We start from the raw sequence: 25,359 nt of genomic DNA, 5'->3' as shown, positions 1-25,359 counted from the left end.
CATACTTTCCAGTGCTTCCAGTAATTGATTGTGCAAAACACCAAACCAAAAGCAGATGGGACATATGTAGATAAGCTGTTTTGTTTTTCATCCCTATAATTTCCTAGGTTTGATAGCACTTCAATTTTCTAACCATAAAAGCTGCTTCTGTGCTCTTTGGAACACACACACACAAAATGCTGCCAGTAAATAGGCTAAAAGAATATTACATGCGGTTTTCTGTTGTTTTGCGCTTTTTTCTTCTTTCTTTTTTAAAGAAGTACCTTGCTGCTGGAGAAGGAAATTCAAAAAAATTACATTGAATGTATTTGTCAGAGCTCAGGTTACTCACGGAACTGTTGTGTTAACAGTTAGAATGACGTATATGAATATGTTTAGAATGACGTATTACAGCTGAAGCTAAAACCTAGCCTTCTGCTGAGTGGTGTTCCTGAAGGCGCTCACTCTGGGAAGTCACGGTATTCGTTTATCAAAATGTTAGATGCTGATTGTGGTGTCTGCATCTCCTGCACTGGGGGAGAATGGCTCTTCTAGTCACAGAGTGTGACCGCAGGAGATAAAAGCTGCCACTACACAAAGTGGAGTGTAGGGGTGGGGCACGTTACAGGAGGTGCCCCTTTGGGTCCATCTGTCTTTTTATGTCAATTAAATGCTCACATTATCTTTTCAGTCAGATAGACATTACAGGTGCGGATTGACAACGGGCTTATTTTAAATCAATCATGAAAATAAGGTTTTGTTGTTTTTGTTGTTGGCGTTATTTATTAAAGTGCACCTAATCCCAAAACTGTTTGACTAGAATTGGTTCCCTCCAGGATCCTCAGGCTGTAAGTGAATAAATCCTTCTCTGCAGGCGTTCCTTTCCACACTGGCTCCAGGTTCAACCATTCGGTATGTGTCTCTGGGTATCTGCGCAGTCGGGGAACTATATTTGAACCAGCATGAACTTACTGGCCAGTAATCCTTTTTCTCTCTCAAAGGGTTTGCCAACATTCAACAAATCATTCAGAGCCAGCAGAGCAGAGACAGACTCATCGGAGGAGCACAGACTCTGGGGCCAGGCAGACCTGGGTCTGAAACCAGGCTGTCACTTCTCAGGCTGAGTGATTTGGGGCAAGTCATTCAGCTTCTTCTAATATTAATGCCCTCTTTATAAAAAGATATGATGCGAAAACCTGTCTCATGGTGATGGCTTGAACAGTCAAAGTGTTTCCTTTGTTTTCCCTTCTTGTTTTCGAATGATACAAGGAGGGGACGCACTCATATGAGGACTCTCTGAAACCAGACAGGATGGTGTTTGAAACTGTTTATAAGCTTGGAGCAGGACATTCGTCATATTAGTCATACAGTGGAGAAGGATGGAGTGGAGAAGGAGAAGGATGTGACTTATCTTGCTTCTCCTCTCTGTTATCCACCCAGTAGCGAGGAGGGGAAGTAGAGGTGCTGCCTAAGATGAGGATGAGGAACAACAGTAGGAGCCAAGAGTACCTCTTCTGTGCAGCCCCTTCTCAACCCCTTCCTGGTAAAGAAAGAGCCACCGCCGGGCTGGCCCAGTGGCATAGTGTCAAGTTCACGTGCTCTGCTTTGGCGGCCTGGGGTTCGCAGGTTCGGATCCCAGGCACAGACCTATGCACCGCTTATCAAGCCATGCTGTGGCAGGCGTCCCACATACAAAGTAGAGGAAGATGGGCACAAATGTTAGCCCAGGGCCAATCTTCCTCAGCAAAAAAAAGCAAGATTGGCAACAGATGTTAGCTCAGGGCTAATCTTCCTCACCAAAAAAAAAAAAAAGAAAGAAAGAAAAGAAAGAGCCACCATACCAAGGAGGGGTAAACAAGATGTCCAAATCCTCTCTCCCTACCTCTCAGACCCTTCTGGGACCCCGCCTATACAGGAGGATGGGCATGTCCGCAATACAACGTGGCCCGTCTCTCCCTCCTCCTCAAATCTGACTGATGGTATTGTTTTTCCCATTAATAAAAGTACAGTTCCTTTTAAATGAACAAAAGGTGAGGGAAATACATCCCCAGAATCTGACAAGTATTTATGGAGCTCTGTGCTTTTATTTTCTGTTCTGCCTACAAAGTACATAAATGGGAGGGCTCCACTGTCTTCAGGGAAATCTGAAAGCCAGGAGCTTATTAACAGGCTTGACACCTGCCTCTGTGAGGAACTTCTGAAGCCAGAGATTTTCTTTGTAACTGAGGTCCATCTGTTGCACAGATTTTTAATTCAGATATTCTTCCTTCTCAAGCCAAGGCTGAGAGAGCAGCCAATTCTGTGGAAAGATCTCTTTAATAAGAAATGAATAAAACTATCAATGCTAAATAAAATAGACCACTGTGAAACTTGGGTTAAATCCCATAGGGAAGAGCATGTGAGATTAACTGCATTATATAACAAGACCGCCTTTAATAGCTGGCACAGCTCTCTTTGTTGTTCCAAGGGAGAAGCAGCCAAGGCCAGGCCCGAAGCACATGATATTATTGTAAAGTGCTGCAGCCTCTGGAATTTTTCCTCGGAGAAATGTCAGGAATCAGAGTTTTACTTTGATTTATGGTTGCTTTAAATGTTTAACACTTTTTACATTTTCAAAGCTATATGCTCTGCTTCCAGCAGCCTAGGGGTGTGTTTCTGTTGCTTTGAAAGATCATTTTCAAATGGGAAGTTTTAAAATTATGCAAAAAGGATGTTTTACAGGAAAGGGTGTTCTAGTGATGTTAAAGGGATAAAAGGAATGAGGCTGTGAAGGCAGGCCCCGGAGCCTTCTTCTCAGCTGCTTGGGGTGACCCAAGGGAGAGGGAGGAGCTGGAGAGAAAAGGATTTTCAAAGTGGCAGCACATTCCCTCAGCAGACTTCATTGGGCCAGACACTCCTGGGACCTCAGCGAGTTCACGGTCGGGTACGGTTGCCAAGCAAGCATTTCAGTTGAGCCATGTGAAGTCGCCATTTTTTAGATCAGAAACGGTAAAACATTGGCAGTTTTGCATTCAATTTAATAATTAGATGAAAACTATACACAGTGATAAAGATTGCAGTGGGGTCAGCATGCAGTGCTATGGAAAAGTCTAGAAACGAGGACCTAGCTCAGTGATATGGGGTCAGTGGACAAGGAGACAGCACAGCTGAGTGTTGTTTTATTTTGTTCATTTTGTTTTTTTAAAACAAACTACTTTATAGAGGTATAACTGCATATATTCTTAGTGTACAACTTGATAAGTTTTGATACACATATACACCTATGAAAGCGTCACTGCAATCAAAATAATGAACATATCTGTCACCCCCAAAAGTTTCCTCATAACCCTTTGTAATTCCTTCTTCCCGTCACCCCTACCCTGAGGCAAACATTGATCTGCTTTCTGTCATCATATGTTAGTTTCATTTCCTAGAATTTTATATAAATGGAGTTATACATTACCCTTTTTTGTCTGGCTTCTTGCACTCTGTGTAATTATTTTTAGGTTCATTGATGTTGACGTGTGTATCAATACTTCATTCCTTTTTATTACAGAACAGTATTGCATTGTACAGATACACCACAGTTTATTCTCCATTCATCTGTTGATGGACACTTGTGTTGGTTAAAACTGCTGTGAACATTCATGTACAAGTCTTTGAATGGACGTAGGCTTTCTTTTCTTTTTGGTATACACCTAGGAGTAGAATGGCTGGATTCTTTGGTAGGGTATATTTAACTCTTCAAGAGACTACCAAACTGTTTTCCAAAGTGCTTGTCCCATTTTATGGTCCCACCAGCAGTGTATGAGAGTTCCAATTCCTCCACATCCTCGCCAACATTGTATATCAGTCTTCTTAATGTTTACCATTGTAATAGGTGTATAGTGGTATCTCATTGTGGTTTTAATTTGCATTTCTCTAATGGCTAATGATGTTGGGCATCTTTTCATGTATTCATTCGCCATCTGTATATTTTAAAATATACAGCTATTAAGCTTAGAGAATTCATTATATATACTGTATATAAGTCCTTCATAAGATTTATGATTTGCAAATATTTTCTTCCCATCTGTAGTTTGTCTTCTCATTCTCTTAACAGTGTCTTTCAAAGAGAAGTTTTGCATTTTGATAACATCTTGTTCTTTTATGGATCATGCTTTTGGTGTCATTTCTAAGAAATCTTTGCCTAAGCCGAGGTTGTAAGTGTTTTTTGCCTGTTTTCTTCTAGAAGTTATATAGTTTTTGGTTTTTCATTTGGGTCTGTGATCCATTTTGAGTTAATTTTTGTATATGGTATGAGGTATGGATTGAAGTTCTCTCTTTTTTATGTATGCATATGGATGGTCAGTTGTTTCAGCATCACTTGTTGAAAAGACTTTCCTTTCTTCACTGAATTGCGTATGCACCTTTGTCAAAAATCAGTTGTCCTTAGAGATGTAGACCTATTTCTGTACTTTAGTCTGTTCCATTGATCTATTTCTCTATTTTTTTCACTAGCATCACACTGTCTTCATTTCTGTAGCTTTAGAATAAGTCTTGAAATCAAGTAGTGTGATTTCTCCATTTTTGTTCTTTTTCAAAATTATTTTGGCTATTCTAGTTCCTTTACATCTCCTTACAAGTTTTAGAAGCAGCTTGTCAATTTCTTTTTTAAAATATGCTGGGATTTTGATTGAGAGTGATCTCGATTGGGCTTTCATGGGGATGTGTCCATGGGAGGAAGGTATTCAAACATCACTTTTATATCTGAACAACTGGAATTTTGAGACCAATACAGCATTTAAGAAATTTTCCACAACCTTACTTCCACGTTTATTGAAAACCCACCTGTGCAAAATGGTGTTATTCAGGGCCAACAGATACAAGGAAAAATAAAATGTTCTAATTCTGGTCCTTATTTCCTATGAATCCACCCTTTTTTTTTTTTTTAATGTCCTCCCAGAGACAGAAAGAGAATAAGACAGTTATCACAGGCAGGCTTTCACCCTAGGAAAGATCTCAGATACTTGGGAGGGTCTGTGCTTTCTTGAGCGAGAAGGGTCGTTTTGCTGTGTGCTCTCTTCCCCTCGGATGGCTGGAGGCTCAGTCACCAAGCATGAGGCTATGGCACCCTACAGGATTTTCTCCCGTTGCGTGGTACAGGAGTCACAAAGCCAACACCTGTGGGGCCTGAGCGGTCCTGGGCGTAGGCAGGCAGCACAGCAGCTGGGCTCTCACATGCACTGTGGGAGAGAGTGAATGCTGGGGGACAACCAGCACGAGGATGACTCTGGTGAGCTGACAAGCAAAGCCACAAATCTGGAATTTTGTGAAACCTCTGAATTTTCAAATGCTGTCTCTGTAGTTTTTCAAACAGCACAGGCCAAATGAAACACATCTGTGGGCCAAATTCAGTCCATTGGCTACCAGTGTGCAGCCTCTGATGGATGGGCTCTTTTATTTGCTTTCAGGGTCAGCTCTTTCATCAGCTCCCTCAAGGATTTATTTCAACAATTGCTTATTGAGCACTCATGATGTGCCAGGAAGTGCTCCATAGCCAGGAAATCGATCCATTGGGGGTGGAAAGGACCCTCTCTGCCCATTGCTCAAGGGGGTCATGCTCCAATGAGGGGCTTAGGTGTGACACAGAGAGGCATCCCAGGGCTGCCTCCCATTCTTTCCTGAATCTGCCCCTTCCCTGTATCCTCACTGTCACTCATTTCCGGTTTTAAAGAAGGGCAAGGTTATTTATACTTGGAGGAGTCTTGGAAGGCTTCTCCAAGGACATGACATGTGAGCTGATTATTGAATGTAGAGTAGAAATTAATCAGCCGAATGTACACTAGAACAGTGTTCATCAAACTTCTGGTTGCTACCTGTTAGTGGAACATAAAACCAATTTAGTGGTTTTAGTGGTTGCTAATCAAGATTAAAATAAAATAAAATAGGATAGCATATAAGGTAAGTATTTTTTTGTTTTGTTAAACTTTTTGTTTCGCACACACATACATGAATGTGCTTTTAATACACGTATTTATTTATTTATTTTTGTGTGTGTGAGGAAGACTGGCGCTGAGCTAACATCCAATGCCAATCCTCCTCTTTTTGCTGAGGCAGATTGGCCCTGGGCTAACATCCGTGCCCATCTTCCTCCACTTTATATGGGACGCCGCCACAGCATGGCTTAACAAGCAGTGCGTTGGTGCGCACCCGGGATCCGAACCTGTGAACCCTGGGCCACCACAGCAGAGTGCGCGCACTTAACCGCTGTGCCACCAGGCCGGCCCCAATACATGTATATTTTTTAAAGAAAGTTTTGGTTAAAAAACAGAAAACATAGTCTGGAAAAATTTTCATTTTTGAGAATGTTAAAAATGAGGTTAAAATAATATGTATTAATAATGATGACTCTGTTATTTCTGAGATTCTTTTGTAAATGTACCCCCAAACTGCTAACTTCAGCTACTTACTTGTGCCAACAAGCACGTGCTGAGTACCTGCTAGATAGGCATCTATAGATCGCTGTCTTCCAAGCTCCATTGCCAATTAATTGTGAGTGGGCAAGTGACTTTAATTCCTTTGATTTTATTTCCTTCATTGGTAAAATAAATGAATTTATTAGATAGATAGTTTTCAAGCCCTAAGATCTACAGACGTACTTTAGACAAACTGCATACAATTTACGTAAATAGCTAAATTTGCCCACTGCTGTATCATTAGCACTGAAAAATGCCCAGCAACATAGTAGGTCTCAATATTTGCTGAATTAATGTTTCTAACTTCAAAGTGCCATGGCATTTTACAGGAAATTATTACTGAAGTCTCACTTTAGGCACAAAATTTGAAATAATGCAAATCCTAGAAAATTAAAATTTTGTCAAGATTCACAAAATTCCAGAGCCAAAGGGGGTTCTCTGCTGTGCTGAACTCTCGCTGCATGGCAGTGCGCCTGTGCTTTGCCAGGTTAGTTTTACGTTATGTGCACTCTTCAGAATGCATCCCCTGCATAAAATGCAACCGCTCCAAATGTTTTCTTAAATGAAAATCTTAAAAGATATTTCCTGGGAGCTGCTACATACCAGACGTTGTGCTAGTCCTCGTTGTGAACAAGACGGACTTGGTTCCTGTCTTGCTAGAGCTCCCAGTTCACCGGGGTAGATCCCAGATGCTTTCACACTGAGTTCCTATGTGCTTGCAGGTTGAGGTCTTTGGGCAGACCATGCGTTCAGGCTTTGCCTGCATCACTGTCCATATAATGTGCAGTCAGGTCATTGATTTGGAAGTGGTCTGTCTGACTAATGGTAATTCTGTGAGACTGTCATCTGCCTTCTTCCTGATTCCACACTTACGCGTTTGGAACCAAGATTGCACTCGTGTTCTGTTTTTGTTTTTTTTTGGTAGGATCATATTGCATTTGTAGTCATTTAAAACATCTGAACCTTCTCTCCCGAACTGCATTTAAGGCAGGCTGAAAACATTCTGAATCTTTATGATTGATTTTTTTAAGCTAGATAGGATGTCACATTTATCCCAAAACAAATTAAATCTTATTAGTGTCATTCCATCAATCTATTGAAATTATTTTGATTCTTCATTATGTCAATCACCATATTCGTCGTCCCTTCTAGTTTTGGGAAGGTGGCAAATTAAAACGTCTGCCTTCTCTCTCTCTCCCTAGGTTGCTGATAAGAGGACGGGAAGTTTCATTTTTAAGGTTATTGTTGTGTCATAGCTTTGAAAGATTTTGCTTGGCAAATTTACGTGACCTTCGTCCTTGTTTGGTCTTATGACCAAGCCACTCAACCTAGCTGAACTCCATCAAAGGAATGTACTTTTGATGCGTGAAGTCAGCTGCCTGTAATTGCTTATTAATGATGATCCCATCCTTCTTCTAGCCAGGTTTGGGACTGATAAGGAAAACTTAAATCTATCAGAGTTGTTATTTTATAATTTATAATGTGCAACTGAAGCTTCTTAAACGAACTCTCTCTCTACTGCACAGGAAGCAGCAGCAAAGATAGTGTCAAGGGACCACTGGGCCAGCTCGTTTTCTTTCTTTTGGGTGTCAGTTTAAATATTTATGTATTTGATCTTGAAGACTAAAATAAAGTTACAAATATTCTTAAACAGTTTTGAAATTTTTGGAGAACAGTCATCTATGGGGAATAATGTGATTAAGGGGTTCATTTTCCCTATTTATAAAAGGGGAAAAACTCAAAATTTTATGTCCATATAATGCAACTTCTGTATAAAGGAATCTTTAATGTCGTTTGCTAACAGCCTGTGATCAAGCAGTGTTGTCATTCATGTTGAGAATTTACGGTAGTTATCTGTACACCCTGGGTAACCGACGAGGCACTCTGGAATTTTGTCTCTTTATTCTCTGTTTTTAATTTCAAACGGTAGTTTCTAAGGACGTTTCAATAAACCAAGTAATTTTTACCATCTGCCAATGAATTTGTGACTTAGAAATGTTAGAAACAGGGCGACGTTATGACTTTCATGGGCTGGAGGCACTGTTGCCTTTGTGGCCCCTTCCTCTATTAAAAAAATATATTACAAATTACATTTATGACTGTGTTGGTATAAAGATGAATATATTAATATTACACATTCAGACTTTTTCTTTGACCCAAAGTCTATTTTTTCTTGTGATTTTTAAAGAAATTGAAACATTTTCATGGGCCCCCAAAAGTGTTGTGAGTTCTCAGCACTGTTCCCACTGTGCCTAATGGAGATCGCTCTGGTTAGAAGTTACTATTTTTTCCTCTCCAGATTATTAATTGTACTTTTGTATTGCATGTCCATTTTTTAATGGAAAAAACCAACTCCTTTTCCATACAACACCTCTATTAAACTCAATAAGCAACTGCATATTTGGTATATTTCGTAGGAATGACCTTATCAGCCCTGACCTGTATCAACAACCATTCTGAATAAGATATAAAAGTCTTTTAAATTTTTGGTAAAATAAAAATGTATGTCCTTTACATAACTGTTTCAAGCTGGCTACATGGTCTGAAGTGATTGGTATTTTCCCGTTTTGTAATTTCAGACTTTGTATAATGATCTTGAAATATCACATTTTGTCCTCCTTTAATCCCCCTTCCTTTCCTATAGCAATGTAAAAACATCTCTTTTTCACCATCTGGTGTTTTTAAGTCTTAATAATAGAAGGTGAAGTGTTATTTCTCATTTATTCATTCATTCAGTATTCAGTATTCTCATAATGACTCTACTGTGTTTGTAAAAATGACACATGCTTGTTATAAAGAATCCAAGGAATGCAGAAAAGTAAAAAGAAAAAGATTACAAATTCTATCACTCAGAAATAAGCCTCATTAACACTAAGTGAACATCTTGTTGGACATCTCTCTAAGCAAGTTTGTAGATGGGAAGATGGATGGTTGGCTGGCTGGATGATAGATAGATAAATAGAGAGAGAGAAATGCTTTCATAAAAGTGGAATCATGATATATGCTAATTTTTTAATTTAAAAACCATTACATTTTATTTTATTTGAATTTAACTGGAGAAAAAGAAACTAAGTAAAAATTGAGAAATTACTGAATTTTGAAAAAACTTTTCTCACAGCAAGAAATGTTATTTCTTTTTTCCTTATGAGGTTATGAAAAGAGATGATGAAGAACTTGATGTTTTTGTTTTTTCTTTTCCTCTAATTATGTTTCTTTGTAGACGTTATTGCTGTTCACCCAATTCTTTTCCCATCTGGGATTTAGGAGAATTGTACTTCCTCACTCCCTTCGAGTTAGGTGTGACCTTGTGACTTGCTTTAACCACAAAATGTGAGCAGAAGTGACCAGTGTCACTTATGGATGGATGCATTTAATTGCCAGATCTCCAGTCTCTCACCCTCTCTTTCCCCATCTTGGTGAACATGGATGCTCAAGTGAATGTGGAGGGGCATAACATCAAGTGGCATAGAATGCCGAACCAGCACGTGGGGGTGCTGCCCTGAAGAAACACGTGGGCCTGCAGTGGAGGCTGTGTGTGTGAGGAATGAGCTCTTGCTCTGTTAAGTCGCTGAGATTTAGGGCTTGTTTCCTCCCATAAATACATTAGCATCCCCTGACTGCTGCCATCTCTATTTCAGACAGTATGGATTTCTTCCCTGCCGAGGTAAATGACATCATAGGCACTCTCACTCTCTTTCCCCTCTTCTCTTCTAGATTTTGGTTAGTTACATTGTTATTTTCACACAGTCAAGGTATATAATATTTACATTCTATTCTATAATCTAGCCTTGATTTTGATTAGTTATATTACTGTTTTCATATAATCAAGATAGATAACATGTTCTGTTCCATTGTTTAAAATTAGTTTTATATTTAAATCAATTCAATGTCCAGTACTGATTTTTTACTGTGGCTTTCCTATTACTGATATCAGGGGGCAGGTCAGGGGTCTTAGGGGAGACTGTCTGTTGGGGGAGCGTTCCACCCCAGAGAGGAGGGATATTTTATCATTCGCATTGTTTAGAATTGTTGGCACATGGTGATATGAAAAGCAGACTGATTTTTAGTGGTTTTATTACTGTTTGAAAATTCTCTATAAACTATGCATCTGCATCTGCAGCAAACCATTTCCACCTACCCACCCTCGGTATGCCACCACTGATATCTTTATTTTATTTGTGCTGACTAGATTGTCAGGACTTTAAAAGGAGGGCCCAGAATGGTGAATTCTTGAGTTGTTTTTATGTTCAGGAATATCTACTGATTGCTTTTACATTTGAAAATCATCTTGGCTAGGGATAATCTTCAGTAACTACACTTTATTCCACTTAGAATTTTAGAGGAATTGCTTCATTGTCTTTTGCGTTTAAAGTACTGTTGACAATTTGACTTTCTCTTCCTTATAGGCAACTTGCTTTTTCTGCTTGAAGAATTATTTTTTGGTATGGGAAATTTAATTATTTAGCTAGAATATGTCTCATAGTGGATTATTCTATATCAATTTTTCCTGAAACAGAGTATGCTCTTTCAACTTAGAGATTCTGTTGCTTATTCATTTTAGGGATATTTTCTGGTATTAGGTCTTGAATACTTTGGCCTGGGTTTTCTACCTCAGGGATGCTCGTTAACCTTTTAATGGATTGTATTTTTCTCCCTTCCATATCTATCATTTTTCTCTAATTGCTTTGAGTTCTGCCTTTTATCTCTGATTATCTCAAGCCTTTCCTGAATATACATAATTTTATTTTGAGTCATGATAATTCTATTCCTTGGTGTTTCTAGTTTATTTATTAGTTTCATGATGATGCTGTTTTGGTCCTCAATTTATCATTTTAGTATGACAAGCTTCTTTTTAAATCTCATTTTGTTATTTGATTATCTCATTGTTAAGCTCTTGTTTTGCCATATTCATGTTTCCATTATGCTCTTATTAAATTTTTCTATGACAAAATACTTTTTCTTATTCATTAGGGATTGTGGATTTTTTGTCAGTTTTTTTTCTGCATAATGTTCCCTTTTTAAATCATTTATTACTATAGTCTGTTACTCAATTGCCATTTCATCCCATCTTGCTCATGATTGAGCAGCTGTGTTCAATCTTTGGTGCTCTGATACACTGGGGTGATTTATCCTTGACACACTTCTGACTCACAATTTGTTCCCCCTTGAGGATTGGGTAGTTCCTCTTCTGTCCACTTTCTTTAGGTTAAGGACACGTGTTGGCAGAGGAGTCGGGGCAGGGGAGTGAGCTTGGCTGAGTTGTTGATGTGTGGGCAACGTTGTAACACCTGTGCCTTGCAGTCTCTCCTGAGACCGCGTGAAAGGTCTTACTGCTCCTTCCAGGGACAGTCAGTCCTTGTTCACATATCTGATCTCCCCATGCCTCCATGCAGCAGTTACTATCACCACTCAACTGAAGTCAGAGAGAAAAAATGATAAGAAAACCCACTTAATTCATCCTCTCCAGATTTGAGGATGTTAGAGTGAATCTCTTAGAGATGAGTTTTGTTGAGTAATTGATATAGCTTAAGGGACATAGGAATTGGAGCGTGGGTCTGCCATCTATTTTGGTTGGCTTCTTTTTCTTACCTTTTGTTCGTTTCCTTAGGTATTAGGAGGGATGAAGACTCTGGGATCAGGCCTTGCCCTGCCGTACTTACCCAGAAGCCATCTTGGACTTTGTCTTTCTAGAGGGAGGGACAAGTTCATTGTGGTCCAGTTTAGTATAGAAAGTAGGGAACCGCCCACCCTTAACCTTGACAATATTTTACTGTTATGGAGTCACCCCCTTTTTAAATTTTCTATTCCCTCCCAAATTATGCAATATAATTTCTTTGGTTTTTAAGTGCTGAGTAAACTAAAAGTAGGAGCACTTAGTAACATTGTGACCGTGGAAAGCAGAGCTAAATGAATACGTTGTAATTGTAATGGATCATTCCTTTTAATTCGTTCATTTATCTAACAGCATCCATTTATGTAGTGAGTGTCTACTCTGTGCTCAGCGCTATTCTTGGTGCCTGGGATACAAAGCAAAACCAACAAAGCTCACCTGCCTGTGAGGAGATTACCTTCTAGCAGCCATGGGATGGGTGTGTGGGGTGGGAGCAGTCAGCAACAACAAATATAGCACAACCGTAAAATATATAACGTGTTAGGAGGTGATGAGTGGATAAGGGGGATCACAGAGTGGAATGGGAGTTGTGATTGAGAGTAGGGCGGTCAGGGTGGGCTCCATTGAGACATCACATTTGGTGGATCGAGTCAGCGGAAGAAGATTTCAGGGAGAGGGACCAGCTAGTGCAAGGCCCTAAGGTTTCAGGCTGGCTGGTGTGTTCAAGGAGCAGGATGAATGACAAATTGTTGGTGCTGCGTCAGGTCTGTGCAAGTACGTGAGAAAAATGAGCGGCCCAGCCAGTTGTAAAATGAACCTTTAAAGTTTTTAATACTTTTTTTGAAAAAATTTACTGTACCAGTATTCAATTAACTGTTTTTTGCTATAGAAGGATAAGTTTCCATGAGTGATCTTTCAAAAGCAGAAACAAGCAGAAAAACATTACTAAAAGCCCCAAAGTCTTGGTTCTATCTTAGAAGACATGTAGGGAGACGTGATGCAACGATAAATGAATAATTGTTGGTTAATGAGGAGTCAAAACCATGAGATCTGTAGAAAATAAAATTACTTTTAAAAAAAGATAGTATAACATGTTATATCTAAATAAGGCATTGAAAGTCCTTAACCTTTTACAAATGAGAAAACAATCTAAGAGACGCTAAATGACTTATCCCAAATTTTATGGCAGTTGGGGACAGATTCAAATTTAGATAGTACCCAGGCCTGCTAGTTCTTAGCCCAGAGCTGTGTCCACTCGACCTCCCACCTTTTAATTCAGTGAGGACCCAATTATTGCTAACAGTTTGTTGTTGACCTTCCATGGACTTGATAGTCAAATCAAGTTTTCCATTACAATAAGTATGATTTACTCGTATTTTGCAACATGGCCTTGTTATTTGGAGCAGGCTGTCACTTCATCATCCTGGAAATTGGTTTCGGTAAGACCAAACAGTTTACCTCTCTGAGGACCAGATTGTTCTCTGTGATTATCTGTCAGAACAAGGGGTTCTAATTAGTTTTCTCTTCGAGGTGCTTTTCTTTCATTTCCAGGCAGCCAGTCCCTGGGCCAAAGGGATTTCTCTGCAGAGCCATTGCAGTCAGGGACCAAGGTTAATATGTGGGCCCTGGGAGGTGGCCGGTCAGGTCAGCTTTCTCAGCCTGGGAGCACCCCCCCTCCCCGCCCCATTCCCCGCCTCCCATCCTAACATTGTGTCTTGATGGATATTCTTTTATTTGTGTGTGTGTTTGTAAATGGTGTTGTTTTGAACATGTTTTTTAAATCTGCATTGTTATAGATTCCTTTCTTTTTCATACATTTTTGCTTTAGTCCATCCTAGCTGTGCTCCTTCATGTTTATTTATCTGTTCCCCTGGTAATGAACTCTTCAATTCCTTCCGGCTCCTTTCTTCCCACGGTGTTACTTGATATAAACAACCTCGTACATGACCCCTCATGGATCTATATGAGGATTTTTCTGGGATATATAAACTCCAAAACAGGTTTGCGAGGTTATAAGGTATATGTATATTTGCTAGTGTAAATAATGCAACTTTACACAAACAACCTTATACCTGTCCCTTATAGGTCTCTTTCAGAATTTTTCTTGGGTACGTAGACCTAGGAACAAGATTGTATACTATATTCAATTTTACCCACACTGCCAGCTTGTTCGTAGAATTGCTGCCCAGTCTTCATTCCCTCCAGCAATGAATAAAGTTCCCTACATCACTGCATCCCAGCCCCAATTTGCTATTATCTAGATTTCTATGCACGTAAAGTGATTTATCATTGCTGTTTCCATTGTTATTTCTTAAATTTGTGCATTTGAGCGTCTCTTCATACACTTGCTTTTGCATTTCCTCTGATTTGAATCACCTGGTCATACCTTTGTCCTTTCTCCTATGGAGGTCTTATGTTTTTCCTGTTGGTTTCAGGAGTACTTTATACAGTCCAGATAGCACTCCCTCTTTGGTTTTAGACATTAACAAGTATTTTTTCCCATTCTGCTCTGTCAGCTTAGATCATGGTCTCCTTCACTGAGCAGAAATCTTTAATCTTGGTGTAAAAAAATTCATCTTTTTGTAATTCATTTAAAAAGTCACTTCCCACCACAGGTCATAAAGATACTCCTACATTATTTTCCATTAACTTTGTAGTTTTGCCTTTGATGTTTGGGCCTTTATCCACATGGAATCTGTCACTGTTTATGATGTTATGTAAAAGTCCAGTTTCATTTTTCTGTATGTAATTATCTAGTTTCCCCCAGTTTGGAGAAAGACTCTCCTTTCCTCATTATGAAATTTTAATTGTCATTACAAGAATTGTCATCTTCATTCTATAATAATGTCATCCCACCAAGCATGTGAATGACTCTCCATTTATTCAGATCTTATTTTATGTCTTTTAATAAAGTCTTAAAATTTCCCCATTAGAGGTCTTACGTGATCTTTGCTACTTTAATTTCTAGATCCTTTATAGTTTTCATTGCTTATTTTATTTTTTATTTTATTTTTTATTTGATTATTACTAGGATGTAGAAATGCTGCTTTGTTGATTTTTAAGTTGATCTTGTATCTGGCAATTTTGCTCAACTCTCTCATTTGTTCTATTGGATTGTCTATTGCTCCTGGCCTTTTTCTGTATATTAGATCATATAGTCTGAAAATAGTGATAGTTTTATCTCTTCCCTTCAAATGCTTATTCCTAATTTCTTTTTCTTTCTTTATAGCATTGGTCAGGACCTCCACTACTGTATTCAACAGTAGTGGAGATAGTGGACATCTTTGTCTTTTCCCATTCTTGAAGGGAACACATTTTAAAGTCCTCGCTTAAATCAGGTGCTTATTGAAGGCTTTTATAATCTGTACCGAGTTAAAATAGTTCACCATATTTCTAATTTTTAAAGAAATCTTTTAAAAAAATCATAAATAGGTGTCAAATTTTATCAAATGCTTTTTTTGCATCTATTAAGATAATAATGAATTTTCTCTTTAGACTATTGACATGTTGAGTTGATAGATTTTATGATGAAATTATTATAATCTTGGGATAAATTCTACTTGATCACAATATATTATTTTGAATAGATTTTTTCTCAATTAGTTAATATCATACATAATTAATATCATTATGTTAATATCATAACATAATATCAAAAATCATAACTGAAATGAGCCTATGATTTTTCTTTTCTTGTGTTCTCCTTGTTCTGTTTGGAATAAAAAGTATAGTAGCCTAATAAAATGAGCTACATAGCTTTTGTTCTATTTCTGTTTTCTGGAACAACTTATATAAGATAGAAAATTAAATGTTCCAAGAATATTTGATAGAGCTCCTCGGTAAGACCATCTGGGCATAGGGCTCTTTAGCAGGGGAGGGCTTTGATTGTTATTTCAACGACTTAATACTTTGGTCTGTTCAAGTTTTCTATTTTTTCCTGCACCAATGTTGGCATTTTATGTATTCCCAGTAGTGTATCACTTCATCTAGATCTTAAAAATGTATTAGTATACTTGTGAGTGTTTATAGAGTATTGCTCAGCAAATTTTAACTCCTCCTACCCTGTGAGAAGATTTAATTCTCTGTCTTATTGGTCTGGGGCTTGGCCACATGTTTTGCTTTGGTCAATGGAACATTAGTGGACTTGACCTGAGCAGGGGCCTTAAATGTCCTCGAGCAGGGGTTAGCCTTTTACTCCTAAAAAGTGGCTGCACCAGAAGAGGACAGTCTCTTAACTCAGCTTTTTTTCTGGCCCAGCAAACCTAAAGCACATGACACTTCAGTGACAGTGACAGTGGCTCACTGCAGCAGTGAGTTGGGGAGGGTGGCATATTACCAGACTCTCCAAAGGAATGTGTATGGTTTTTCAAAGTGCTACCCTATACCCAACTGAGTCACTGTTATAAAGAATGCATATGTGCTTACATCTCCAGTGATATCACAAAATAACTGAACTTAAAAGGGAGTGTTACAGTTAAAAACCTTTCTGTTATTCTAGACCCCTGACCACAGCTTTATCTGACTCTCTAGTGGCTGTTTACATGTGTGCCATGCCTCTCCTTTCTACCATGGCCTTCAGTCTCTGAACTGTGCTTTTGAACCCGTATAGTTCCTCTTCTCAGGTCACCATTAAGGTGGCCACGTATCATAGGAGGCAGGGTACAAAGGGGAGGTTGACCAGATGGGACACTGGGCCTGTGGACACTCCTTCACTCGGAGAACCCACACCCAGCCAAGACAGACCAAGGAGTGCTGCCTGCACAGAGATTTGTTGGAAGGGATGACTTTTTTTCTAGAACAAATAAACAGTCACAAACACATAGCTAGTGGAGATGGTGAGTCGGACACTTGACTTGGAGGAAGTTTTTGTTTTAAGAATACGATCAGGTACTGAAAACGTGTACATTGAGTTTCATTTTGTGCTCAGCAAGGAGCTAAAGGTTGGAGAAGGAGGGCACAGAAGTAGAAGGCATGGTCTCTACCCATAATGATCTTGGGGGACAGCAATATCGTATAAGAAACATAGAAAAGTTGTGTGTGACTCTTTCAGACCTGACTCTAAATGCAGTAGGAATTGGAAAGGAGACTTCGGTTTGAGGCCAGAGCAGCTCTTAATAGGTGTGAGGGAGGGAGGAAGAGATAGTTGGAGAAGGAGGAGGGAACACTGCTGCTTTTGTTCATGTGATGACCACAAAGACAGGGGGGTGGAGGGTGGGAGGGTAAGTAGGGAGATCGGGGGTGTGGGGGGTGGGGGGCGTTCATTCCTTTAAGTGGATCCTTGGCTTTATCGTGGTAGATGAGTTTGTCAGAGAGTGCTGTTCCCTTTGAAACAGGTGAGTTTTACCTTCACTGAGAATGAGATTAAAGGACTGCATGAAAGATTTAGGATCTGCACAGGAAGAACATTTTGTCAGTATAAAAGGAGTTCAGGGCCGGCCCCGTGGCTTAACGGTTAAATGCACTCGCTCCGCTACTGGCGGCCCAGGTTCGGATCCCGGGCGCGCACCGACGCACCGCTTCTCCGGCCATGCTGAGGCCGTGTCCCACATACAGCAACTAGAAGGATGTGCAACTATGACACACAACTATCTACTGGGGCTTTGGGGGGGAAAAAAAAAAAGGAGGAGGACTGGCAATAGATGTTAGCTCAGAGCCGGTCTTCCTCAGCAAAAAGAGGAGGATTAGCATGGATGTTAGCTCAGGGCTGACCTTCCTCACCAAAAAAAAAAAAAAAGGGAGTTCAATCCCTGTTTAGGGTTTTTAAAACTAGGATGGACTTTCTTATGTGCTGTATCTTAACCAGGGGTGGCACTGCCTCACCCCAGGGTGTGTGGACATTTGTGCTCAGGCAAGGGTAGGGGACAGTATTAGCACTAAGTAGGTACAGGCCAAGGATGTGTGATATTGTGATTTATAAGAAATATATATATTTGGTCATTCAGATGACCAAAATAGATTTCTCAGATATTTTTGGTCTTCTTCCACAGTTCCTGGCTCACAGCTCCCCAAACCCTTGGAATTTCCTGGGCTATAAGAGCAGAGGGAGCATCTTTGGTTATAATATTTGGTCTCTTGTTCTCAGTTACTAAAAATGCTTCAGGGCCGTAGAGGCGAAACGAGCGTTTTGTTAGGTGACTTTTGGACTCTGTCCAAAGCAGGGCTGGTGGCCAGGAGCACCAGCCGTGTGAGCAGAGGATGGGAACTTTCAGTCCCAGCCCCTGATATCCGGGGAGGGGCGGGGGTCTTCGGGCTGAATCAGTTGCTGATGGCCAGTCAGTCAGTCAATCATGACTATGTAATGAAGCCTCCATAAAAAAACAAAAAGACACTTCATCACTCCTTTTTTGAGGAGTTTCCACATTGGGGAACCAGAACGCTTCCACGTGCCACCATGCCAGGCCCCAGGCCCCACAAGGACAGAAGCTCCTTTGTTCCGGACCTCACCCTGTCTGTCTCTTCATCCAGCTGTTGATTCATATCCTGTAATATCCTTTGTAATAAATCAGTAATCTGAGCAAGTGGGTTTTCTTGAGTTCTGTGAACCATTCTAGCAAATTAATTGAACCTGAGAAGGGGGTCAAGGCAACCTCTGATTTATAGCCAGTCCGTCAGAAGTACAGATGACAGCCTGGACTTGCAATTGCATCTGGGCTTGGAGGGGGTCATTGGAACCTCCAGTTTGTAGCCGGTCAGTCAGAAGCATAGGTAACAGCCTGGCGTTGCGACTGGCATCTGAAGTGAAGGGCAGTCTTGGGGAACAGAGCCCTTCACCTATGGAATCTGCTTCTATCTCTGGGTAGAGAGTGTCAGAATTGAGTTGAATTCTCTGCCACGCTGCTGGTGCCTGAGAACTGCTTGTTGGTGTGGGGAGGCCTCCACACACACGTTGGAATTGGGTCCAGGAACCCTTTGCAGGTGCAAAAGACCCTGCCATGCACGGGGGACAGCCCTGCACAGTGGATTGTCCTGCCTGAAATGCCAGTGGTGCACTTGTTGAACAACGCTGGCCTTCCCAAACTTCAGTCATCTGGGTTCTGCTTGTACAATTTTTGCCATATCTTTGTGCCACTAATTTAATGCTTTTATTTAAATTTGCTTTTTATTTTAAAATTTACTTTTTTTGTTTACTTTTTGTCATTTTATATCTGCTTTTTATTTACTTATCTTAATCCTTGCAATCGTGGGTCTGAAATTCTATTTATACTTTTCTAATTCTGTTAAAAGAGATCCCTGACTATTCTAATACAGACTGCTCACCTGTGTCCCACCTGCCATCATCTTGCACACCACTAGTGGTGTGGATCAACCTTTGAGAAACAGTGGCCAGATGCTCACAGTGGATTAATTTGTAGCCTGACCTGATTTTGTGTAGTATGTCCTTGGGAACTGACACTAAAGCCTGAGGACTCTCATTTTTAAGTAACGTCGTATTCAGCAGAATTCACGAGCTGGAAGGGCCTCGTGAGGATACTTTTCCAGATAGAGGTCAGACGGCACAAACAGCTGTTATTGTCTCTCTGTGTGTGTAAAGGTCTTCTTGGAAGAGCTGGATTTGCTCTTGGCTGGGTGGCACTTATGTGCCAGTTATCTTTGCTCCAGTCTGTGCCCCTAGACTGCTGCTCATCTCCCAGTTATGTGGCAGTATTCGCGAGGGATATGTGACCCTGAAATGTGGAGGAATGAGAGCAGATACTATCCTCACTTCCAAATAATTGGCTCAAAGAATATGTTGCATTAATAGTTGGCTGGGAGTCAGAATGATGGGAGAGTGCAGCAGAATCACAGATGCTCCTCCCCAACACCCAATGCACTGAACCAAAAAGCAGTTAAAAACAAAAACATTGCCCAGCAGCAAACAAACAAACTGATCACAACTTTCTGCCATGCTCTTTGAAAAGTGGGAGACTGCGAGGGAAACACCCCACTCTGACCCCTCAGAAGCAATACTGGGAAAGGTAGGGGAGGGGACAAAATCGTGAGGATTCCTCCTTTCCATCAGTATGGAAAGAAGCTGGTTGAGGAGGTGAGCGGATAGGCTTGGTAAATGTCAGGAAACACCTTCAGGAGAGGCAGGAAGGCAACCCAGAGCAGGCCATCTCCCAGTCTATACTGAGTTACGGGAAAGAAACCGTAGGGGTGAGTGCACCCTGGCTCGGCAGAGCGGGATCTGGTATAAGACTTTTAATTGGCTTCCAAAAGAGAGGGCAGCACATAGGACCCCCAGCAAGGGCAGGCCCAGTGAGTCCTACCTCTCTCCTCCGTGGCAGAACACTGCATAGAAAGCAGCAGCCAACCTCAAATTAGAGCTCAGAGGGAGAAGACAACTGGTCCCCTATAAAGTGAGCGGAGTGTCAAGGAGACATCAACTTACTGTAAGAGAGCAAACAGAAGTTTTGGATAGAGATACTCTGTTAAGTATGAGCAGGATGAAGACAAGTGTCCTGACAGCTAGGCGAAAATGCTGCAGCAGAGGAATGAAAGAAAGGAACACGCTTGGAAAAAATAAACATACAACCAACCTGGTCTGAGAGCAAACCCAATCCGTGAAAAGCGCACAAGTATTTCATGCTAGAGAAGAGTTCGGTATCAATTCAATTCAGTAGAAATAAAAACTCAAGGTAGTTATGGTAAAACAACAATGAGATTCTTTTTAATTTTTATTTTTAATTGTAGTAAAATATACAACATAAAACTTGCTATCTTTTCCATTTTTAAGTGTACAGTTCAGTAGTGTTAAGTACATTCACATTGTTGTGCAACGAACTTCCAGAACTCTTTTTGTCTTGCAAAACTGAAACTCTGTACCTGTTAAAGAACTACTTCCCATTCCCCCCTCCCACAGCCCCTGGCAACCATCATTCTTCTTTTTGTCTCAATGAGTTTGACTATTGTAGGTACCTCATATGAGTGGAATCATAGAGTATTTGTCCTTTTGTGACTGGCTTATTTCACTTAGCGTAGTGTCCTTAAGGTTCATCCACGTTGTAGCATGGGCCAGAATTTTTTTCCTTTTTAAGGCTGAATAGTATTCTAATATATAATATACCACATTTTGTTTATTCATTCATCCCTTGATAGACACTTGGGTTGCTTCTCCACTTTGGCTATTGTGAACAATGTTGCTATGAACATGGATGTACAAATGTCTCTTCAAGTCCCTGCTTTCAATTCTTTTGGGTATGTAACCCAGAAGTAGAATTGCTGGATCATACGGTAATTCTATTTTTAATTTTTTGAGGAACCTCCGTACTGTTTTCCATAGCAGCTGTACCATTGTACATTCCCACCAACAGCGCGTGGGGGTTTCAGTTCCTCCACATCCTCACCAACACTTGTTATTTTCTGTGTTTTTGATAGTGGCCATCCTAATGGGTATGAAGTAGAATGGGATTTTTAAAAGATGGATTAAAGAGCCAAGAAAAGAGATTGAAAACAAAAACACGATACAAGATTTGAACCAGAAAAAAACAAAACAGAATATACATAACTGAAAATCAAATGAATGGCATCAGGAAAAGCTATGAGATAATCGGAGGAAGAGAATTAAACCAATAAGGGAGAAAATGATAGCCGTGGAGGATAGGCAAAGCCATCTAGTATGTGGAGCAGAAAAAGAATGCAAAGGTATAACACAGGAATATTTTTCTAAAAGGAAGAAAGGACTAAATCTTTGGTCAGAAGGTCATGCTACATACCTGGAATAGCAGACAGAGAATGCCCAAGATGTATCCTGGTCTAAAGCTTCAATACTGTAAACTCTGGACAGAAAAATCAAGTTATACAAACTGAAGGGTGATCAAGTTGTTATCAGAATTCTCCATCCCAACATTCTCCACCAGAAAATATGAGCAAGATCTATAAACTTGTAAGAGGAATAAAATTATTTAAATAACATATAATTATATTCATAATTTAAAGTATGATATTAAAATAATATAATATGAAATTGTTTTTATAAATATTAAGTTATTATTCAACAGTGAAGGCAGTAAGCAGACAGTCTTGATCTGAAAGAGCTCAAGGAATATAGTAACTATGAGGCCCAGCCCTGTGGCCTAGTGCTTAAGTTTGGCGCACTCCACTTCGGCGGCCCAGGTTCAGTTCACGGGTGCCGACCTACACCACTCGTCGGTGACCATGCTGTGGCAGGCGACTCACATACAAAATAGAGGAAGATTGCCACAGATGTTAGCTCAGGGACAATCTTCCTCACGCACACACACACATACACACATACACGCAACACACAAATATATATATATATATATATTTATAGGAACCATGAGCATTTTTTGAAAAAAACCCTATCATGAAATTGACCCAAATGACTAAAGTCAAAATAACAGATTCAAAAGTAGAAAAACCACCGTTAAAAAACAGTAACAATAAAACAGCACTGGTGAACATTCAAATAGTTATAACGTAGTTTTAAGACTAAACAACTGGATGAAAGGGGCATTATTGTTACAGAAGCATATAAATGTTATGTACCCAACAAAATAAAAATGATATAAGCAACGAAAATCGAGAAGTGTGAAGAAAGAGGGAGGAAATATAAAGTGTTAATTATAGAGCACTAGTGTGAAAACATGTAGTTTACCTCTTAAATTTTCATAAATTTTTTTCTTAGCGTTAAATCTTTTGCGTCTATATGTGTTTGGTGTTTTTTAAAGTATTTAACTGCGGATCAGAAAGCCATTTAGTTTCATTTCTACTCCTTTTTCTTCTGTTATATTCAAGCAAAATTAAATAATTCTTATTAGAAAAAAACTGTTATCCTTCTAACAGTATATGTGCATAAAAAGAGATCCAGAATGATGTTCGCCAACTGTAAATTCAGTGGTGGGATACTGAATGATTTGTTTTCTTCTTTGTACTATTTTGTGTTGTTTGAATTTTTTTAATGGGTCCATATTTTTATAAAAGCCATAAAATCATTACTGTTAATATAAAATATTGGTCAGAAGTATCATCATTATTCTAATTGCTTCTTAGTCATTTAAAAACAATTGCAGTCTTAGGGCTGGCCCAGTGTCGTAGCAGTTAAGTTTGCACGTTCCACTTCGGCGGCCCGGGGTTCGCCAGTTCAGATCCTGGGTACAGACCTACTCACTGCTCATCAAGCCATCTGAGGCGGTGTCCCACATAGAAGAACTAGAAGGACCTACAACTAGGATATACAACTATGTACTGGGGCTTTGGGGAGAAAAAAGAAAAAGAGGAAGATTGGCAACAGATGTTAGCTCAGGGCCAATCTTCCTCAAAAAAAAAAAAAAACCTGCTGTCTTGACAAACACCAGAAAGAGTCCTTGACAATATTTTTGCAACTCCTGCCTAAGGTATTGGCAACTGCCTAGAGGCCAAAGGCACATGCAGTGGCAAACATCAGCTATTTTAATAAGATGGCTTTTGCCTTCTTATTAAATTCATAAATCAAAAGAGTGGGCTGCTGAGTGTGAAGTGGGATTGAACTGAAATCCTGTGATGCTGGTGACAGAAAGTGTAGTACAATGTGCTATCGTACAGATGTCTGAACCAGGATATGAAAACCTTATTCTAGACCCGGCCTAACCAATAACCAGCACCGTAATTTTGGGTGTTTGGAGTCCTTCTCAATCTCTACACTTTGCTACAGTGAACTTTTTTCATTTCCTTGAATGGGCTGTGTTGTCCTGCCTCAGGACCTTTGCACATGCAGTTCCTTCTACGCAGGGCACACTTTCCTTTCCTTTCCTTTCACTGGGCTCCTTCTTCTCATGTTCAGAGCTTACTCTTTCTTCTGGAAGGCCTTCTATGTGACCAGTGGCACTTCACATTCGATATGCTTGGCACGTCTATAGTCACTCACTCAATGTCAGACTTCCTCAGCAGACTGGCCTTCAGAAGACTGGAATCCAGTTTAGGAAGTGCAAGGTCAGGTTCTCTCATCACCCCTCCTCAGCACATGCTTTGTCTTCCTCCTCTGTGCTCTGCCAGGAACCGTAACTCTCCTCCTGTGGCCTGTACTGGGAGATGAACTTGGGCTTTCCTCTCTTCCTGCTGCCTCATGGCCTCTACATTTTATTTTTTCTCAGCGGCCCTCTTGGCTCGTGCTTCTGTGAGAAACTGCAACTTTTCTTGGTAATGTTCAAGTTTATCAGGAGGGAGTAGCTGTTCTGTTTGGCCTGTTTCCCTCCAGCACTAGCCATTCCTGCAGGAGAGAGTGTCACCCTGCTCCCACAGGCCAGTGCCAGAGGGACATGGGGCCCATGCAGGCGTTCTTAAATTCCCCCAGAACCGCCTGCTTGGCCTCTCTGGAAAAAGAGATAGGAGTGAAAAAAGCATGTTACAAAGCAGTATGTACACTGTAATCCTAAATGTATGTTTTATATGTAAAAGACTGGAAGGAAATTGATCAAATTATTATCAATGGGTTTCTCTGATGGGATTTCTAGTTATTTTTATTTTCTTCTTTTCAAATTTTCTGTAATAAACATTTTCATAGATGCTAAGTGATATTTCTTAAGCCCCTATATATGGCTTTGTACTGAGCAACCCCCAAGGAGACTAGGAAAAGTTGGCCCCTGCCATTTGGAAGTGTTGTGTCGTTCTCCCCACATTTCTCCTTTCTGTCCCCGACCGATATGTTCGCATGCTCTTTTCACCCTCGTGTCTTTCTCCTCCCCAGACGACCAGATGACTGGAATCCCCCTGCACATCCTCGACAGCTCCCCATCGGACCGGCAGATTAACCGGCTGGCCCAGAGGCTGGGCCCCGAGTGGGAGCCCGTGGTGCTGTCTCTGGGACTGTCGCAGACGGACATCTACCGCTGTAAGGCCAACCACCCCCACAACGTGCAGTCCCAGATGGTGGAGGCCTTCGTCCGCTGGAGGCAGCGCTACGGGAAGCAGGCCACCTTGTGGAGCTTGCAGAGGGCGCTCCAAGCCGTGGAGGTGGACCCCTCAGTGCTCCAGCACATGCTGGAATGATGGTGCCTCCATCAGCCCACTGGGGAGAGCATCCCCAGGTCACATGTGCCGAATCCTCCCTTTCACCCAGGGAGGGTAGTTTTTCTTGGGTGTGGGGGTGGGGGGATGGTCTTTTCTTTTTAATGATCTTTTGATGAAAGGAGAAAATAGGATTTCCACTTGACGTTACTTGAAAGGCTAGATTACTCATCTCCCACATTGGCTTGACAATTCATTGTTTTTAATTCCTCAACGATTGCATTATTTTAATTGTGCAGGTTTTAATTGCGTGGTTGCCTTTTAATAGACTGGTAAATCATAGTGGCTCAAAAAAGAATACCATGTTATCACATGACATGCAGGTGTCCTATAAAGAAAACATCC

At 40.5% G+C, this 25,359-nt stretch overlaps 1 protein-coding gene across 1 annotated transcript in view; it reads left to right on the top strand.

Moving 5' to 3' along the window:
- The window catches only part of CRADD (CASP2 and RIPK1 domain containing adaptor with death domain), a 165,246-nt gene extending 140,166 nt beyond the window's left edge, over positions 1–25,080 (top strand). The window contains exon 3 of the mRNA XM_058568659.1: positions 24,695–25,080. Within this exon, the coding sequence (XP_058424642.1) occupies positions 24,695–24,996 (302 nt within the window). The 3' untranslated portion in view covers positions 24,997–25,080. The remainder of the gene's footprint in view (positions 1–24,694) is intronic.
- The last annotated feature ends 279 nt before the right edge of the window (positions 25,081–25,359 follow it).

The sequence above is a fragment of the Diceros bicornis genome, chromosome 25 (genome assembly GCF_020826845.1).
Source record: "Diceros bicornis minor isolate mBicDic1 chromosome 25, mDicBic1.mat.cur, whole genome shotgun sequence".
NCBI lineage: Eukaryota > Metazoa > Chordata > Mammalia > Perissodactyla > Rhinocerotidae > Diceros > Diceros bicornis.
Note: the sequence above shows the minus strand (reverse complement) of the source record. Positions and strands in the feature narration are given on the sequence as shown.